Source organism: Pinus tabuliformis, chromosome 8 (assembly GCF_031772625.1).
Source record: "Pinus tabuliformis cultivar Carrire ecotype Pingquan chromosome 8, CPIR1, whole genome shotgun sequence".
NCBI lineage: Eukaryota > Viridiplantae > Streptophyta > Pinopsida > Pinales > Pinaceae > Pinus > Pinus tabuliformis.
In genome coordinates, this window is record NC_142294.1 from 1,291,152,816 (window position 1) to 1,291,173,172 (window position 20,357).

Genomic DNA, 20,357 nt, shown 5'->3' on the forward strand with positions numbered 1-20,357 from the left:
GAAAGCACATTTATTGCGATTGTCTCCCAACAGTATTTATTTTGGATCATCTGAACCAGTAACACTTGATCCGACCTCTACACCATCAGTATTTAGCAACTTAGTGATTTCAGTTTCTGCTGCTTAATACATAAATTCAACTGGTACTTATCCACTTCTAGATAGTTTGCCTCTTGTCAACTTGATTACGAGAAGAATTGATACTTTTGAAGATCTGTCATATTTACCAGATCCACTCTCCTTGCAAAGACCTATTATAGAATCTCTGGATAATTTTCCTTTGGACCTTGGGACTGGGTTGCCTTCTGACACAGTAAGGCTATGGCCCTGTTACCCACCAAAAGTTGGTACCCCTAGGAGAACCTTTCTCCTAATCATCTTCTTTTAGCTGACAGCCCGCAGCCCCTGGCAACCACCTTGTAGCCGATGTGATGTGCCACTTTATCTTTGCCACCTGCATTAGTTGTATGTTTCCTTGGTCGCTTGTCAAGAGAACATGCCAGAAGGTGGGCAATCCGGCCCAAAAGGTATGTTATTCATTGTGCAATCGGGTGCTTATGCTTGTTTTTCATTTGGGCATTTGGCATGGATTATTGGGTGACTTGGAAGAAGGAAGGGTTTTGACCATGGTTTTGTTCCCTCACCTTAAATGGGGGGTTAATCTTCAATCCTAGTCTACTGGGACCTCCCCTAATGGCCCATGGATTTAGGAAGGGCACTACTTGGGAAACCCTAATTGAGATAACATAGTCCCGTTTTCACATTCCATATTTATCACTTCCCTCCATAAATGACGAGCCCTATTCTCCACCTTCCTTCTTTGGGTCCACATGACCATGGGTCCACTGGGTTCTAGCACATCCCCTCTTCTTGTCCACATATCTGAGTCGGGCTCGGAAACGTTGCCCTGGAGATTGATGTAGCTAAAAGAAAGTTAAAAGCATATCATGGCCACAAGCAAGAAACAAAAGAAAAAGAAAATTATAAAATGCAAAAGATGGCCAATATATTAATATTAGCACGTGGGCAAAAGCCAAGCATGAGTTAATGTTGCCACATCACATCATAAAAGGAACCCTTGCATGTCCCAAATTTTGGTGAGCGATGAACTACCCCACCACTAAGGGGTTAACCACTACTACACATCATTCAAAGCATGCTCTCATTTCCTAGAGCTTCGAGTAGTAATACAAAGAAACGTCAAGAAAAAGAAAAAGGCTAGTAAGAGGGGTGGAAAAACAAAGGTCGGTGAACTCATGCATTCACAATTGCTACCTCCTCATATTTGTATGCCTAGAATGTGGATTTCCTCATCATTGCTACCCCTTTGACCATGGCATTTGGCCATGAGACCCCTTTATCCCCCTTCCATTCCATTATTATTCACATGCCATCTATTGATTGAAGGATGTACCTCTGACCTGTATTTCCCCTTAGGGGTTGGGAGTGTTGAAGAATGTAACTAGTTTCAATCTTCATAATTGTTGTACTCATTTCAATATGTATCCTATGTAACAAACAAAAGAAGTAAAAAAAGTTATTATTTTAAAAGCATGAGTTTCATGCTCATTATTGATGGTCTTCTAGGTAAAAGCATTTTCTTCATGCTTCTAGGGTTTGTTAGGTCTTAGGATTTATCGTCATGAGTCAAAGGAGTCAACATCATGTTTATAAGACCCTTCCCAGCAAAATGTAATTATAAAAAAATTATTTTTGAGTCTACAAAGAGTCCTGGAAACTCCAAAAGTACAAGTCGACCCTGGCAGCTACAAGTCGACCTTAAGCAGGGAATTCAACCCCTTGAGAAGGCTATATAAAGGCGCAGTTCGACCTCATTTGTTACTCACTCACTCAAGAAGTTCGATCTCAAAAAGAAGTTTGATCTGTAGCTAGGAGAAGCAGAAAAGAAGAGCAAAGGCCTAGAAGGCAAGAGGAATCCAAGGAGGAAGCAAAATCTTTGTTTTTGGGCTCTTTTTTCTCTCACACGTGAAGTTTTACAGTTTCTGTAGCTACAAGGGAGGCTGAAATTGCAGGTCCGAGTTGTAGTAATAAGAAGTGCAATATCTTGTTGCTGGAAGGAAGAATACTCTATCTTGGCTTTGTTGACTTTGGGAGGAGCTATCTTGCTCAAGGAAGGTCTCAAGAAAAAGCTGGTTTACGGTTTCCGCAGCAGCAACATGGCCGAAATTGCAGGGTCAAAGTTGCAGGACGAGTTACAGTATTACAGTTGGTCCGTCGAAGTTGCAGTTTGAAGCTGGTTGGTGTAGGATCAAGGAAGGACTTGTTGGAAGGGATGACTTGGTACTTGGAGAAGGACTTGGTCTAGAATTTGGTTCTTTGTTGTCTCCATGAAGCAGATTTTATAAGAAGAGAAGAATTATTTGGGTTTTTCCCCTTTGAGGGTTTTGCCCTGGTTGAGAGCTAAAATTTTGTTTCCTCTGTTGTTACTGTTTCTGTTCTTGATACATGTTTGATGAAAAGATCTAACTAAAAAAACTCAAGAAGACTAACTAAGTTCACAAGAAAATATTAAGGTTAAGGAAAATCAGAATTAATAGTTGCCACATTGCATTTTCCAACATGGTATTAGAGCTAAGGTGAACAAGAAGGCAACTAGAAGGATCATCGTCTGGACACAAAGAAAGGTTTGTTTGTCAAGGGGAAGGAGAAAGGAGATCTATTAATCTAAAAGAAACATGTCATCTAAAGAAGGCTTGAAGAGGAAGACTAAAATAAGGTTGTGAAAAGGACCTAGTTGTAGACTCATTGGTAAACCTCTTTGAAGGAAGCATCAAAGGATCTTGGTTTCATTCACCACTCTTGGAAGCTGTTGGAAGAATCCTAGGAGACATCTTTCAAGGACATTATTGAAATCTCTTCAAAGATCTTGAAGGCATCGAGAAGATTGAAGACATCATAAAGGAAAAGGAGAATCTTGGTTATCAAGCATCATATTATTATTCCATTTCTCAATCTACAGGTCATATGGGTTCTTTCTGCAAGGAGAGCAATAAGCTTGTTGGGGCATCGAATTTCCCAGCATGAAAAAGAAGGATTGACTTGGCACTCATTGAACATGAGGTAATGGAATATGTTATTTGGTAAATTGCTGAACCTAGCAAAGACAAGACTCAAGGACTAGCAAAGTACAAGAAAGGAGAAGTAAGGGCACGAAAGATCATAGTTAAATCCATTAAGGATCCTCTTGTTGCATTTGTTGCAAATTTGAAACTTCTGAGGCTATGTATGGCACGTTAGTGAATTTGTACTCTTTAAGTACATCAAAACAAAAGATGTCTTTGTGGAATAAGTTATATAAAATGAAGAAGTCAAAGATGAGGATACGACATCCTTTCTAATGAAGATCTTTCAATTAAGAGACCACTTACAAGGGTTGGGAGAGACAATTTATGATTCAGAAATGATGGTCTTTGTATTAAATGCATTGCCACTGGAATGGAGCAGTTTTACAACAAGCAGATACTCTAAGAAAGATTCAACTCCCTTTGATGAGTTGTGGGCTCAATGCATTTTGGAAGAATCTAGAATCAAGGTAAAGGATGACAATGGAGCAGATGAACAGTGTCAAGTCTTTCTAGTGAGAGTCAAGAAGCTGAAGAAAGAAAAGTTTGGAAAGTCCAAGAAGCAACATATGTCAAAGGTTCAATGCTTTAAGTGCAATGAGTTTGGACACTTTAAGAGGGAATGTCCAAGCTTGCAGAACAACAAGAGAAAGGAAAGAAGCGAGGCCCATGTTGCTTAGGAAATGGGAGAACCTGAGAAGAAGCCGAAGAAGGAAGATGTGAAAGATCTTTACTATTAATGAAGGCACCTTTTCTTATAGGTTTCTCATGAAGATTGATCTTTCCTTTAGATAGTATGCATTGTTGTTTAGAAGAATCATGTTTTGTAGATAGAAGCATGTGATAGTAAGAGTCTACTTGATTAAGTTGCTTTGTAGAAATCATCTAGTCTTTAAAGAAAGATATATAGACCATTTTGCATATTGATCATCTAGGCATTGTCTAACTTTATGTTAGAAGCAGTCATCTTGCTAAAGTGGATCAACATGATAATGTAAGAACCATCATTTTGGAAGGTTCTTGGAAGAAGCATTATGACAAGGTTAGTATACATTCCATATAGCATGGAAACAATACTTTTAAAGGGATGAAGGAATGAAATGGGTCAGGTTGTAGGTCCATTATGAAACATATAACTAGATGATAGAATAAGAAGCATAGGAATTGAAAGTAACTCTTATGTAGGATTCGTGTTTACAGAATCTTGGAAAAATTGGTTATGAAATATGCTTAGTGAAATTGTTCTTATCGTTATTTAATGTGACTTACTCAAGAATGAATAAAGATTAAGACTTTCTCTAGATTATATATAGAATGATGATTAACATCCAGTATAATCTCCAGAAGAAAATTGTAAACTTGGTAATCAAGTTCAATTCCTAGGCACTTTGATGCATGAAGGAAGATTTGATTGGAGATTGACCATGAGGATGTTGATGAATGGATGAGAAGGTCATCATGATGAAGTAAGTCTAATTTTATTTTTATTGTTGTTTATCTGGTTAACATACTATTTTGCTACCTGGAAGCATGTTGCAGGAATATAAGATGACAGATGAGGCAGGCTCATATGTACAGATGGAATATCGAGGAAAGCTGAATGTTTGACATTTGGAAACTCTAAATTCAAGACCTACTCATCTTGAAGGTAACAAGATAACCAGATGGTCAAAGGAGACCACTTTCATGAGGAAGCTATGATCAACTTGAAGTTTGGAAAGGCTCAATGCAATAATGCAATGCCTTCATCTATAATGTCAAAGATGAAAGTGATGAAGTAATAAAGTTGACCTTGATCTTGTCACAAGATGAAAGAGTAAAGATTGCTCCATGATACCTCAGAAGGAAGCGGGCTTGACACAATGAGATTTGAAGGAAAGAGAGAGCAATATAGCTATGAAGAACAAATAGCTAGTACTTTTGAAGACAAGCTATAAGGCTTGTGGTGTTAACTTCTTGGTTTAAAAGGAAGTCAGGAATCTCCTCTAGTTTTGAGAGGGAGCAAAAGAAGTCTCCTTAAAAGGAGAAGGGATTTGTTCTCTAATCTAAAAGAGAATAGGATATCCTCTCTGGTTGAGAGGGAATGATGATGGATATCACATGTGCATTCTCTTCTTCATGTATCATAGACCTCGAGGAAAGAATGGTGGAGGATTGGATAAGCATCTGTGGTTTCCTTGAGGGTGGACAATCCAAGAAAGGAAAGGTACTGACATTCTTTGAGAATAGGACATGTATCCAAGATAAGAGTGGTCAAAGAGGACCAATATTCTTTGAGGATTCATGAATGGAAATCCAGGATAAGAATAGTCCTAAAAGGACATACCTTGTGAACATCCGGATGGGGTATGCACCTTGTAGAGGTAGTGCAATATCACATGTAAAGCCTCCCGGCATAAGGCTCTTGAATGAAATAGAGCGTGTCTAGTTGGGCCTCAAAGACAGTGCTGATTGATCATAATGTTGATGCTTATAGTTGGCTTATCAATCCGACTCTTGTTATGAGAACTCTTCACTTTGAGAACGATGTTGTACTAGGTATACAATTATGAATGCCTCCTTAGTTGAGAGGGAGTGTTGAAGAATGTAACTACTTTTGGTATTCATTATTGTTGTACTCATTTCAATATGTAGTCGATGTAACAAACAAAAGAAGAAAATAAAAAGTTATTATTTTAAAAGCATGGGTTTCATGCTCATTATTGATCGTCTTCTAGGTAAAAGCATGTTCTTCATGCTTCTAGGGTTTGTTAGGTCTTAGGATTTATTGTCATGAGTCAAAGGAGTCAACATCATGTTTATAAGACCCTTCTAGGAAAGATGTAATTGTAAAAAGAATTATTTTGGAGTCTAGAAAGTCTTGGAAACTCCAAAAGTACAAGTCAACCTTAAGGATGGAATTTGACCCCTTGAGAAGGCTATATAATGGAGCAGTTTGACCTCATTTGTCACTTACTCAAGAAGTTCAATCTCATAAAGAAGAAGTTCGACCTGTAGTTGGGAGAAACAAAAAAGAAGAGCAAAGGTCTAGAAGGCAAGAGGAATCCAAGGAGGAAGCAAAAATCTTTGTTTTTGGGCTCTATTTTCTCTCACACGTGCAAGGTTTTAGGGTTTTTGCAGCTGCAAGGGAGGCTGAAATTGCAGTTCCGAGTTGCAGTAAGGCGAAGTACAATATTTTGTTGCCGGAAGGAAGAGTACTCTATCTTGGCGTCGTTCACTTTGGGAGAAGCTATCTTGCTCAAGTAAGGTCTCAAGAAAAAGTTGGGTTAGTATTTTTGTAGCAGCAACAAGGCCAAAATTGTAGGGTCAAAGTTTGTAGGACGAGTTGCAGTGGTAGGTCGAAGTTGCAGTTTGAAGCTTGTTGGTTTAGGTTCAAGGAAGGGCTTGTTGGAAGGGTTGACTTGGGACTTGGAAAAGGACTTGGTCTAGAGTTTGCGTCTTTGTTGTCTCATTGAAGCAGATTCTATAAGAAGAGAATTTTTTTTCGGGTTTTTCCCCTTGGAGGGGTTTTTCCCTGGCTGAGAGCCTAATTTTTATGTCCTTTGTTGCTATTGTTTATGTTCTTTATATTTGCTTGATGAAAAGATCTAACTAGAAAAACACAAGAAGACTAACTAAGTTCACAAGCAAATATTAAGGTTAAGGAAAATCAGAATTAATAGCTGCCACATTGCATTTTCCAACAGGGATCACCTAATAGGGTTGTTTATTAGCCACTCCTACCGAGGGAGGTAACACTATTACGTGATTAAAGCCCCAAATTTGGAAGCGAAGCCCTGTATGAAGTGTCAATTTTCCCCTTACTAACAAGCTTGGTTCACTTAGATGCACTAATAATTATTGCACCTAATGGTGAAGATGCAACATTGGACATTGTGTGTGATTGGCAGGTGGTTTTCATCATGGGCTGGGCAACTTAACTGGGGCCCAAGTCCATTAGAGGAGCATTATGACACTCTACAAGTGAAGTGTTGAGAGCCATCAGACTCCTATCACTTGCAGAGCATCATTCCACTCCATGGGCACCTACAACACCCCAACAACCGACGCTTTTAAGTTTTGCCTCGCATTATTGATGAGATGATGCACTTGGACCAGTGCGCCCCAACCGTCTTAGTAGTGCACACATGGTTTGGTAGCTGATATGAGGCCTAGATGAGATTTGTCTCACCCCTTGAGACATGGGAGGGCTAACACCATCCTCTAAGCCCTCAACGTTGGAGCAGAACCAAGCTATTTCATCACCATAACACCCATGACATCCATGTTGTGCCCTAAATACAAAACTGGGGTCCAAATGATGATTTGCTTGGAGATTTAGGGGCCAACCCCTAGATCATAATTTTTGGAGTCCTCTACACTTGACTTGGCATCAAAGGAGCCCAACGCATGCATGAAATCAACATTTTGGCCTCTTTGTGGGTTGATTCTTATGCTTTAACATTGGCTATGAAGTTGGTTTATAACCTCACCCAAAATTTGCCCATTATTCTATAATGTGAGGGGCTTTAGGCTAAAATTAGAGAACATTGGACATGTATAAATTAGAGAGGGATCATTTCACTCTTTCATCATCATCACTTGGAGAAATTGGACCTCTTAGGAGATCTCACACTTGTTTCCTTGGCTATTGGAGTATCTTGGATGCATTTTGATGTTTGGAAGCTACCTTGGATTGTGTTTGGAGCTATTTCTTTGGTGAATGGATGGATATACTACATGCTATCTTGTAAGATTTTCGTTTTGAAATTGTCTAATGTTTGGAATTGTTGCTTTTAGATTATGCTAGTTTATGCCCTAATTTGTTGAAAATCAATTTTGAAAAGCTATCTAGTTGAGAATTGCATATGTTACTCAATGTATAACATGTAATGAATGTTCCTAGTGGAGGAATTCTTAATAAATCTCCATCAAATTCCATTTTCCTTTGAAGTGGGTAATTGTTGGGAATCGATACCTAGGGCATCAATTTTCAACCTCCTTATAGACATCCTTGACTCCATATGCCTAAAGGACAAGGCACTAGTCCAAGTCCTTGGTGATCATTCTTATTTTTCATCCATAAATTTTCCTCTTAAAATTTTGGTCCTCTTAAGGCTAGGATGTCTAACTAGGGCTTAGAGCGAAATCCTTTGGGAGAGGTTTTGTTGGAACTTGAGAGCCTAAACATCAAGTGAAGGGCCTTGGCTACTTGACCTCTAAATTTGGTGGGCATCCACTTAAGTTTCCTCCAAAAAATCTCTTGCCCTAGGTGTTTCCCTAAGAGGGAAACCCTAGTTTTTCTTTCTCAGTCTGGGGACTTCCTTGAAGGTTGTATGAACTTAGTACTTGTTGAAGTATATCATAAGAAGCCTTTTCTCTCCATTTCCTTGACCTTGGGGGAATGCCTAAACTCTAGCAAGATCAACAAACACTAGGTCTTGTGCATTTTATTCCTAGGTCTCTTATAGAAAGTGTATTGCTCCTTTGCTTATCACCTCATACCTTAACGTTAGAATACCTTTCATAGGTGATCCTATCCTACCGGGACTCCTCCCATTGGGGAAAATCTGTAAAGAGTAGGGGGCCTTGGTTGTAGTGATAGTGTGCCATTGTCCTATTGTTAGCACTTAGTCTAGCTGTTTGTCTTGTAGGGTTTCCCTCTCCAAGGTCTGCTAGCTTTTGTGGTAATATGCCCTATATCTGCTCCAATCAGTAAATCGTCTATCGAGTGTTCTTTGTTGAAATTCTTGACTTCGGGAATTGTTGATGAGGTGCACTGTGCTGGAGACCAACTTCCTTGATCACACAACGATAGGATTTATCATCATTTTCATTGGATGGTCCAAATTGTACATTTGAACATGGATAGTGGCAGATGTGGGACACACCATAGGTCAGGCAACATGAGGTTGGTGTTCTAAGGGAGCCATCTAATTGGGAGCCATCGGAATCACTTATTTCTTTTAGTTCCAATGAGTGTTGCACTCTTAAATTTAGAAAGAGTTATCACCATCTAGAAGGCCAGCCAATAAATAATAGGACTTAAGAGTCTTTGAAGCAGGCTAGTGAGAAACTCAGTGAATGTGGCACTGAGGATGTTAATGTTGGACGAGCATTCGTCACCTAGCATTTATTGCTGCAGATGAAGACATGAGGCTTGAAGCAGATGCAACTTTAGCAACATTGGAGGAAAAGAACTTTAAAAGCATTGAAATTAGACACCAGGAGACAAAGACAAGTTGTTTGGCAGATTCTGAAAACTCGCCAGTAAGTGATATTACTGAAAACCTAGGGCGAATGGAAGTAGCTCCAGATCCAGATGCCAAGGATGTCCTGGAAAATTATGAATATATCAGACTTAGCTCTAATGGAGTGCCCGATTTGGAAATGACTGCAACATCGAATTCTGATCTTGGACAATCAGATGAAAGCGTGAGATCAAGCAAAGGACACTGTTTGGAACCCAAACCCTGTGAGAAGAAACCTGAAGAAGTTATAGCCCACCTCTATATGATAGAAGATTTAATGGATCATTGAATACAATGCTTACATCCTCGGCTCCAGGCAAATCCTTGGATGAAAACAGAAGCACTCATAGAGAGATTGGATGGGGAGACAAGAAAAATCAATCTGACCTGTCCATACAGTCCAAGAGCGATACTGCTTACCCAGTGAATAATGTTGGACAAAGACAAAGGTTAAAGAAATTGATGAGAAGATAATTCCAGATTCAAAATAGAATTGAGCACGAGAGTATGATTTTACAGGCAAAAAGACAGTGGTTGCGAGATATGAAAGAGTCATTTGGCCACATTGATAGAATTCAAGAACATAATAAATTTCTGGATCAAGGATTGGATTCCCTGAAAAAGCAGATCCTTCAAGCAGAAAGGAATGTGCTGGCCATTAAGAAAGAATTTGGTAACTTGAACTTTGGTTTAAGGCAATTACAAGGTCAATGGATTGATGCAGATTCTGTTTGGCAAAAAACATTGAAGACTCCAAAAAACCAGGAGGATGAGATATTTGCTGAATTGGTTCACAGAATTGGTGCAGCATATCAGGACTGCTTTACAGAAGTGGTTAGGAGGAGGTATTTGAAGAAACTGTATATAAGGCAGGCAGGCTAAGGGAATGAAAGGGTGGCTAGAATAAGAGAGACTGAAGTAATCAGACCAGAACAGCTTTTAAAACATCTTCTTGCATATATTTGTCGGGAATCAGGATGTCCTAGTAGCTATGGGGTTATCTGACAAACCAAGTCAGTGTGTTGTTAATATAGTACCATTCAACACCAACTTGACTAACATTGATGTTGGTAATCTGAAGTGCTTGGCTACAGGGGTTTTAATATGGTCACTGCCTAAGGATGATCATAATCACAGTAATTATCATTCAGTCTCAAAAGAAGGGGATTCTATAAATGCTGGTAAAAAATATGAACCCCAAATAATTGATGAAGGATGTGATAGTGATAAAATTGTTGGAACAAGTAAAATGAAGGTTGGAAATGCATGGCTGAAATTAGAAATTGCTTCAGCAGCAGCACATATTTGTACTCTTGACTCAGAATTGATCTATGATTCAGTGAATGAAAACAATGACTATTGTATGATGGCATCTTCAGCATCAGAAACCAGCATTGTGGCTGATCGGTTGCAAGAAATGAGGATGGGTGCTGGTGTTCTTGCTTTGGCAGCTGCAAAGGAAACTGTAAAGATTGAAGGGAGGTTCTCATTTCTGAAAATAGGAGGATAAATTTTGCAGCACCTGAACTTGCAATTGCTTGAGGACAAGCAATGTTGGGAAGGGGGGACTGTAATGTTCCCTATTGATTAATTGCCCAAGGGAGGACGAAATAGCCTATCCAACCTCGTAGGCAATAGTTGATGAAAAAGGGGAAACCCATTATCCAATGTTTTGGGGCAACATTGGGTAAATTTGGGGTGTCGGGGACAAAAAGCTAGAATTGGGGGTTAAACTTGTAACCCCTCACAATAAAATAAGGACAAAAGCCCCATAGGGAATCTATAAAAAAGTGAGAGATAAAATGACTTTATCATTGTTGATTTGGATTGGAATATGTGTTTTCTTGAGCTTAGGCTCTGGGGTTTTAAGGCCCCTTTTTCCCTTGATTAGTTTCGGTGGAGATGATCCCACCCTAGCTAATCCCATTCTTTTCATTCTGTTGCAGCTTGATATCTTTAGATACTTCTTATCTGATTTGGCAAGCGAGAAGGAGACTTTTCTGTAGTCAAGAATTCGCTGTGGTATTCCTCTATCTACCTGAGTTTTCCTGCAGTTAATTGTCAAATTCTGGAGGCAGCAAACTTGGCCCAGTAATAGTGACAGTCCTCTAGGGCATTATCTGATTTTGGCCTTCCTTCCTGAGGTTATTTAGGCAGTGGTATAGCACTTTATGGGGTAGCGGATACCTCTTTCAGGGGTCTGTGATCACATGGAGCTTTGAAGGCCTCTCCGCAACAAAGGCTCGGTTTTGGGACAGCGGAACACCCAAAACAGCCCTCCAAAACCAGTGTTTGTCACATGAGGCAGCAACAAGATCAGCACAGTCAAGGCTAAGGGAATTACTCCATCCACAGGTGTAGACTTGGGTCAGAGAAGGACTGTCATAAGCCCTAGTCAGTGGTTTGTTACATTGATGCAGTCAAGGCTAAGGGACTACAATCGCAAGTGGAAACTCGGGTAAGAAGGGGTTGTCACAGGCTCTCTTTGACAGCAAGCGAAGCAGCACAGATCAAGCATTAGTTAGACAGTGAGTTGTTAGTTATGACATAGTGACAACAGAATTGGATAGCGCTAATTGTTATTAGTGAATTACAGTTTGAATATTGATCTATTGAGATTACAGTTGGAATTGTATTGGTGGATTATTGATTGCATAGGTCTGCTGTTCAATGGACAGTTAATCCTTACTTATAGTGGCTTGCTGAAGAAACATATGGCTGTTGAATAACTTTAGCGCATTAAGGATACCTACTGTTATACGAGTGGATGAATGTGCACTGCTGTTATGATATATATAACCCTTTATGATTTATTGAAAACCCTAGACAAGATTAGAACCCTAAGGACGAAAATTCCCTAGGGACATTACATCTAAAGGGGTTTGCAATTGGTTGACTTACTGTTATTTGTAGAAGGCTTCATATTATTCTTATGTTGTACATTTTGATTCAATTATTGAGATTATTGAGATGATTTATTGCATAATATATTCATGCCAATTGTTTTGTGAATGCTTTTAATTTATGTATGAGTTAGCTAACTTATTTTATTGCATGATAAATTAAATAATTTGTCTGTTATGTTAAGGTTGTGGTAATTTATTTTGTGGTTGCTCTAATTTTGCTAGTGCACTCCCATGTGTGTGCCCCCTCTTGTAGTAGCATTAGGATCAATGATCTAGTTCACATGCTAGTTGCAAGGGAACAATTCCTTGGGCTTGGAAAATCTGTTCCCAGCATTTCTGTGTCATTGGGAACTTGGAAGTTGGAGTCAAACACTCCAGAATAGACGAGAGTATTTAAAGGGCTTTGAGGTAGTTGAGCTGCTCTTGAGGGTGTTACCAGGCCGTTCCAGTGGTAGAGAACGTCTAGACACTCCTGGATAATTGGGAAATCCTATGTATTCCTTATTGTGTGGCACCCAAAAGACTTCCAAAGACCTTTTAAGCCTTGTTTCAGCACCACAAGTTGAGCCCCACAAATGGCCAACAAGGTCTAAACGCTCAAATACATCAATATAATTATACAAAAATAAAACAAAAAAGCCATCCGTAATATACAAGGAGGTCATGAGATGTTGATGACAAGGAGGTCTAAACACTCTAAAACATCAAATACAAAAAATAAAACAAAAACCCATACATAATCTACAAGAGGTCATGAGATGTTGTTGACAAGGAGGTCTAAACACCCAAAAACATCAATATAATGATACAAAAATAAAACAAAAACCCATCCGTAATCTACAAGGAGGTCATGTGATGTTGATGACAATCAAATGATATATATCTTCATTTTTAATGCAGTGATGGGTAGAATTAAAGAGGGACTAATCCTTTGATAGGAGATCTCACATTTTGATTTGGTTTGTCTGGTTTGGCAACTGATTACTTCAAACTACGACCATAGTTTTCAGCCAAGGATTATACAATGATCATGAAATTTTTTGTAGAGAGGATTACAATGATATAGCCCACAATGTTGAACTGTAGAAATCAATCTTGAGTACGATGCCTATAGACCTGTATATCAACTAAGCGTCCTTGACCGATCACATGTGTATAACAAGGAGTTTCCTTTATGCCATCATGTAATTCTCATTGTGTGCTATGCTTTCCGCAATGTTTGCTAGTTATGGGGCATATGGTTGTGCGCTATGCTCTCTGCAATCTTTGCTAGTTATTGATCATGAGAAGAACTCTTGAAGTAAATCTGCATACAAGCAATAGGGAGATTTTAACAGCAAAAAGAGGACTTAAAATTATAGAAAATCTTGTAATTGTTGCTTAATATCTTAAATTTTGCAGGTTTGTAGCTTGAGTTTTACTTCCCATCCTGGGTACTTAGTTTTCATTGGATAGAGTTTGCAGCTATCTTGAAATTAGGTGATTAAATTTTCAGGCTCCATACATAGTTTTGTCGTTTCCACATGCAAGGTGCTTAGGAGTCTCGTAAAAGCGGAATTGGTTCTATGACATCCTATGGCAGAATGCTTTATCCACCTTGTTTTTAACTTTTCATGTTGTCATCACAATCACTTTGTTTTCCTGCTGTTGTTGCCTATATATCATAAATTTTGCAGGTTTGTCGCTTCACTTTACTTCCCATCCTGGGTACTTAGTTTTCATTTGATAGAGTTTGCAGCTTTTATGAATTACATGCTTAAAGTTTTAGGCTTCATACATAATTTTGGCGTTTCCACATACAAGGTCCTTACGAGCCTCATAAAAGCGGAATTGGTTCTATGATGTCCTACTGAAAAATGCTTTATCCACCTTGTTTTTAACTTTTCACGTTGTCATCACAATCACTTTGTTTTCCTACTGTTGTTCTAATTAGAGGGAATGGATGGAAGATTCTATGTTCCCTGCTTTTCATGATTTTGGTACATATAGTTCATCTTCTAGTGACTTTTTTCGTATATATCTTAAATTCTCTACTTCCCATCCTAGGTATTTTATTTTCATTTAACAGAGATTGCAGCGTTTGAAATTCACATGCTTAAATTTTCAGACGTCGTACATAATTTTGTGGTTCCACATGAAAGGTGCTTAGGAGACCCATAAAAGCGGAATCAGTTCTATGACATCCCACTGAATAATGCTTTAAATGATATCTTCACAATCACTTTGTCTTCCTAATGTTGTTGTAATTAGAGGGGATCCATTGATGGATAGGGAATTTAGTAGCTTCAGATATATTGGTTCCCATGAATGTAAGATTCTATGTTCCCTGCCTTTCATGATTTTGGTACAAATAGTTCATCTTCTAGTGACAGCTACAGTAATTTATAGCAAAGGGAGGAAATCTCTAGGGAATTTTATTTGCCTTAGGTTTATGGGTCCTGTGAGTGGGATTATCTTAGTTTGTTGTTTTCCCTATTTTTTCCAAAATTTGTTACTTTATTTATACTTCATTTTCATGTGTTTTATTATTGCCTCTACCGACTTGTCATTTTCTGTGAATTGGGGCAAACTTGCAAAGCTTCTAGTTGTTTTGGACAGTTGTACCTGTGTTTAGAACATTCCTGTATTCTGGAATCTTGTGCAACATCGGCACACACATATCACTGATGTTGGAGCAACACACAAATTTATGTTAGCTTTTGGGGTTACGCAAAATGTTTACACCATACTTGGGGGTGCTTAATGTGATGTGGAGTACATGGTGTGTTGAGTACCCTTGGTTATACATTACCAGACATGCACATTGGGGATAACTGACTCATGGATTGCTATACTTTGGCTCGAGGTTTATATGGTGCACTTTCTTACAAGTTGGAGATCTACATGGCATGGTGTCATTCTTCATGAGGTGCACATAGAGGGCTTGGTTGGTTGCTTGGGAGAAGGACCTACTTTGAGGAACATTGGGCATTTAGGAGTGTGTTGAGCCCTAGGTAGCATGGAGACACTTGGTAAAAGTTGAAACACGGGCATTCTTCTTGACATCATTATTTTCACATATAGATTAGCTAATTTGCTTCACACTTTCTAAGCACTTTCTAGGTCACTTACATGGGACACAAGTCATCGTGAATTTTATTGGATAAGATTTTTACAGCATCCTAAAATTCTTCAAGTGCACATTTCTAACTCTTTTAGTTTTAGGTTTGATTTCTTGGCCTTTAATGAGTTTCCATAAACCTCTACTTGTTCTACTTTGATCCTGAACTTACAGATTTTATACTGTCCAACTTACATTGAAGAATAAATCTCGCTAAGGATGCCAAGTTTCATATTTGATGTTAAACAATTGAGTCTTGCAAATTTTATCACAAGAAAGATGTTTTGCATTGTGTTATTGAGGCAACTTGATAATTTGAATGAACCATGGAAAGTAATTCTGTATGTGATTTTCAATATATTTGCAAAATTTCAGAAACCCCCATTTTGAGAATAAGGTATAACAAGAATAATTTTAGCTTGTTTTTAGTGTCTTGGGTTAACTTTTTTTTATTAGAAGGATGTAGGATGTGAACCATAGACTTGAACCAAACAAGCTTGTTAACACTCACAGCACAAAAGCACATAGGGCTAGGCCAAACTGTGGACATCATGCACCAGAAAGCATTTGTTGACCAATATTAGAGCTCCGCGCATGTTTGAAACTCAGTCAACCTGCCTAGCGTGGCTTGTGGGAAATTCTGTTATAGGCTAAGGAGTATAGGGGCAGTCCCTCAAACTCAACCCTGGGCCTCCTCAGTGACAGACCACAGGTGTACCTCACTGACCGATGGCAGGTCTACTGATTCTCCTGATACCTAAGCAAAACCAAAAAAAAAACACATCCACGGTACAATCAATTTCATTTACAAAATAAAAAATTAGTATATTTTCCTCTTTACCAAGGACCATAACAAATTAGAAAAAAGATAGGGCCACAACTTGAATTAAAAAAGACGTCCTTGTTATAGCTTTTGTGTCTAAACAGAGCTAAGGGTTTTCAGGGGTCAATAAAACTACTGGAGTAGTCCATTTTAGATGCGATCAGTGGAGCAATCACATCCAAACCTACTACAAGAAGAGACAAAATAAATTTCAAAGGTTGCAGGGACTGTGGGCCATAGCACAATTGTGAAGACGATAAAGAGGAGGCTTCACGCAACTTCCTGAATCAAGCAAACGAACTTTTATATATACAGAGGGAATTGAATATTGCAACCAAACAAAATGGATCAAAATTTAAAATGGCCTAGGGTGAGAGAATGACATCTGAAAAATGATTTAGAGTTTGTAGAAGCCTCACCCATCCTCGACTAGGTTGCCAATATTGTTGAAGCGATAACTTGTTGACCATAGCTTAGAATCGTGAACCTGAATATGTGTTGGAAAGCTTGGAATGAGCTCTACAATGCGAGGAAAGTACAGACTCCTTTCATATGAGTTGGAAAACTTGAAATGAGCTCTACAATGCCACGAAACTACATTCTTCTTTTATGGTGTCCTGTGCTCCAAAAATTAACTTGAAAGTTTTATGGTGTCCTGTGCTCCAAAAATTAACTTGAAAGTTTTATGGTGTCCTGTACTTCAAAAATTAACTTGAAAGGCCTGAAATTACATATTTTAACAGAAAAATTAAAATTTGGAATTTGCCAAATATTGCCCAAAATGGCCCCAGCGGTCACTTGATCACATGCACATGAACATAGCAATGAGAAAACGGGTCTATATTCCCAATGAGGGGCCCTGAGCTTTGATCCCTTGTTAAAAACTTGAATAGATGAGGCGCACAAATGAACAAGGATGTGTTTATAGTGGAACCCTAATAGAAAAAACCATCATCAATTTTTTTCTCACTTCAAAATGTTTGTGTAATAGTCTTATGACCAAGCGATCTCAAATTGTTTCCCTCTCCCATTTTCATAATATTTTAAGTGTGCACCACTAATGCAATCTGAACATTATATCAGATCTGAATCATAAATTTAGCCTATACATTTAACTTAGACTGCATGATTACTTAACACTGATATTTCAACAATGGAAACAATTTTGTTTAGACAAAATGTTTTTAGTTGTTGTTTTTTTTTTTGAATTTGACTACGAAATTTATCAATGTTTTTTTCAATGTCTGCAGTTTGAGAATGGAGTTGGACAACATGCGATTTCTATCACACACAGTCAGGAAATTATTAATGTGGAGGATCTACAAAAGAGATCAGAGCAAGACACAAGATTAGGAGGCGGTGAGGGAGATATCCAACATGTTAAACATAAAGGGGTCGTACTAGAACCTCTTACTGGTATGTGGAAACGGGATAAACTTTGATATTGCATTTTTGAATGTTGGTTATAGATATGAAGGAGAATTTTTTTTAATGGAATATGTTGCAGGCACGACACGCAAGTCAATGACCGAGGAACAAATAGCGATGGTTTTGAGAGACATCACGAGAGGGTTGGTACCTATTGGCCTTGAGGATCCTAAATGGCCGTCTAGTGCTGGAGAAATGACTCATACTTTCGCCCCAGTTGTCAAATTGGTTGATGACTATAGGGCCATGAAGGAGGAGGTAGAGAGATTACGCATCAGAGCGATTACGCTACAAGAAGCCATGAACTTATCGGGTCGAGAGGGTGGTCCAATGCTATTAGCCTAATTATTTTGCGTAGATAGATGTACTAGTACAGTCCTTTAAGATACTTTGAACTTGAGAACTTGTCTCTTTGTATGTGATGTTTTGGGTTGCGAAAATGATTTTTTATGTTACAAATATAATAAATAAAGCGAGAATGAGTATTCGTGAGGTGGAATTCCAGTGAATGATGTATATGTGCACTTTGAATGTATTTTTGTTTTGAAATGCAGTTTGCTTATTATGTTAAACATAGGACAAGTTGACATCTAACATAACTCACGTTAAATAACAAAAGAACAATGGCAAGAAAATACACATGGAAAACATATATAAGCCTATCGAGTGAAGAAATGTAGTGAAAGTGCATTTCTGATTTGTATATTTTTAAATTTCTATCTTTCTTTGCAGATTGGAGGTTTAAGAGTTCTACATATAATCCAGAATGAAGAGATTCATGGAGAATTGGTCTTTGATATATGACATTGTAATGCAGTTTAAAAAAACCTATGACATCGGAAATATGTCAGAGAAAAGATAGGAAAAAAGGAAAATTTTAAAACTAAAAAATGGATTAACATATATGTAGACAAAATAAATGGAAGCCTATTAAATTATCCTTAGGAGGAAGTTAGAGCTGAAAATGAGGAGGTGGTTGCTTCTTTTGATGATTTCGTTTAGGTATTGTTGTCGCCCATGTTGTACATGCGTGATAAAAGCCCCAATCCAAAATGCACAATTTAATGGGAACCTTTTAGGAAGGTAACCTATTGTCACTTCGATAACCTGTCCTTTCACTTTAGGTCGAACAAGGCTTCCCTACTAGGATCACTAAGGCTTAGTCAAAAGAGAACAAGATGATGTCAATAATAGCCTCAGTGAAATGTTTTTCTAGGAGATTTTTTGGGTTTTTTGAAAAAGAAAAAGGTGATGGAGAAATATGAAGATTAGTGCCAATATTCTCTCAAGGCTATGGGGTCAAGAGGAATCAATTGGTAAGATGAGATCAAGAAGAAATCCCTCTTAGGTTGGTTAATTGGTGCTTGTATAATAAGGCAAGAGGTTAGAATTCGATAGCTAAATTAACCCCCGGGTTAATCAAAGAAAATCATGAAATTATGGCATCACTAGAAGGGATCCCTCCAAGTGGAAAGCCGTCAACCACAAGATCGACTATGGCATGAAATAAAATCAAAACCTTTATTAAGAAACTTTATAGGATGGCCCAGCAAATAGGATTAAAAATTTACCCCAAACCAACAAAGGATAATGTGTGAGAATAGCTTCTTGGTGTCCTCCCTCCAAAGGACAAAGTTGTCATTCAAATGGATCAACCTTAGACCTTGTGGTAGTCTAAAGTAATCACAATGATCCCTTTAATGATATAGAAGAAGTAATGAAGAAAGAACAACTTCTAAGTCAAAAACATTCACTACATATATAAGCCCTTAAGACCAAAAATGTTCCAATAAAGATATTTCCATTAAGCTCGGAAGAGAGGAATGCTCTTAGAATCCAACCACGAGTACAAGTGAGGAAGCTATCTTCTATTTATGGAGTGTGATCTAACTTCTTTTACAATAAAATATCATTTATTTGATTTAATTTCTTATTGTGCCGAGAGGTGCTCTACAACTCCATATGAGGTAGATATCAATGTAAAAATTTAACATTTAACAAATTTAATCTAATGTCAATGTTGTTCCAATATAGGGGTAGATGCGTAGGCATAAATGTTTAACATTTAACATTTATATCTCAGCTAAATTAAAATAAAAAGATGTGTATGTGTAAATGTTTAACATTTAACATTTATATGTCGGCTAAACAACCCCAAACATTTAAATGTTGGCTCAATGAATAATAAAATGTTAAAGTTAATTTGTTATATTTAACATGTAAATAAGCTTTGTTACAATACCATGGGCCAACACCATGGCTTATCAATACCACATGCCCAAAAAACATAACTTATTTCAAAATCAAAATAGTTTATAAATATTTTAATTCAATTTAATTTTATAACATTTTTTTTTTTTAATTAATTCTAAAAGGAAAAGTGTTATAATTACTTTTGAGATATATCTAAACTCTCTATCTTCATTCCCACATAAATTAAATCAGGATTTTAATAAAATAAAAAATGAGAATACTTTTATATATAAATATGTGAAATTTATATAATATAAATAATATTATTAAGAACCAACAAAGATCCATCTTAACTAAGGATCCAAGCTATGAGAGCAATTTGCTAACAATACTAGAGGAAAGATAGTGTATGCTTGTTTTAAGTTTTTCATTATTGCGTTTTCTTTGACATGATTGATCTAAAATATAAGTTTAATATTTTACAACCAATTGAGTTTTGTTTTTTTTTCTTCTTCTTAAATTTAGATACTTTCTTAAACACAATATAATGGGATCAAATTTAAAAGTGAGAGAGGGGGAGGGGGAAGGAAAGAG

General features: G+C 37.6%; 1 protein-coding gene across 1 annotated transcript in view; it reads left to right on the plus strand.

Annotated features, from left to right (window-relative positions):
* LOC149240181 (uncharacterized) overlaps positions 1–18,074 on the plus strand; it is a 107,176-nt gene extending 89,102 nt beyond the window's left edge. The window contains exons 5-6 of the mRNA XM_089373645.1: positions 17,393–17,558; positions 17,650–18,074. Of these exons, the coding sequence (XP_089229771.1) occupies positions 17,393–17,558; positions 17,650–17,915 (432 nt within the window). The 3' untranslated portion in view covers positions 17,916–18,074. The remainder of the gene's footprint in view (positions 1–17,392; positions 17,559–17,649) is intronic.
* Positions 18,075–20,357: the final 2,283 nt, after the last annotated feature.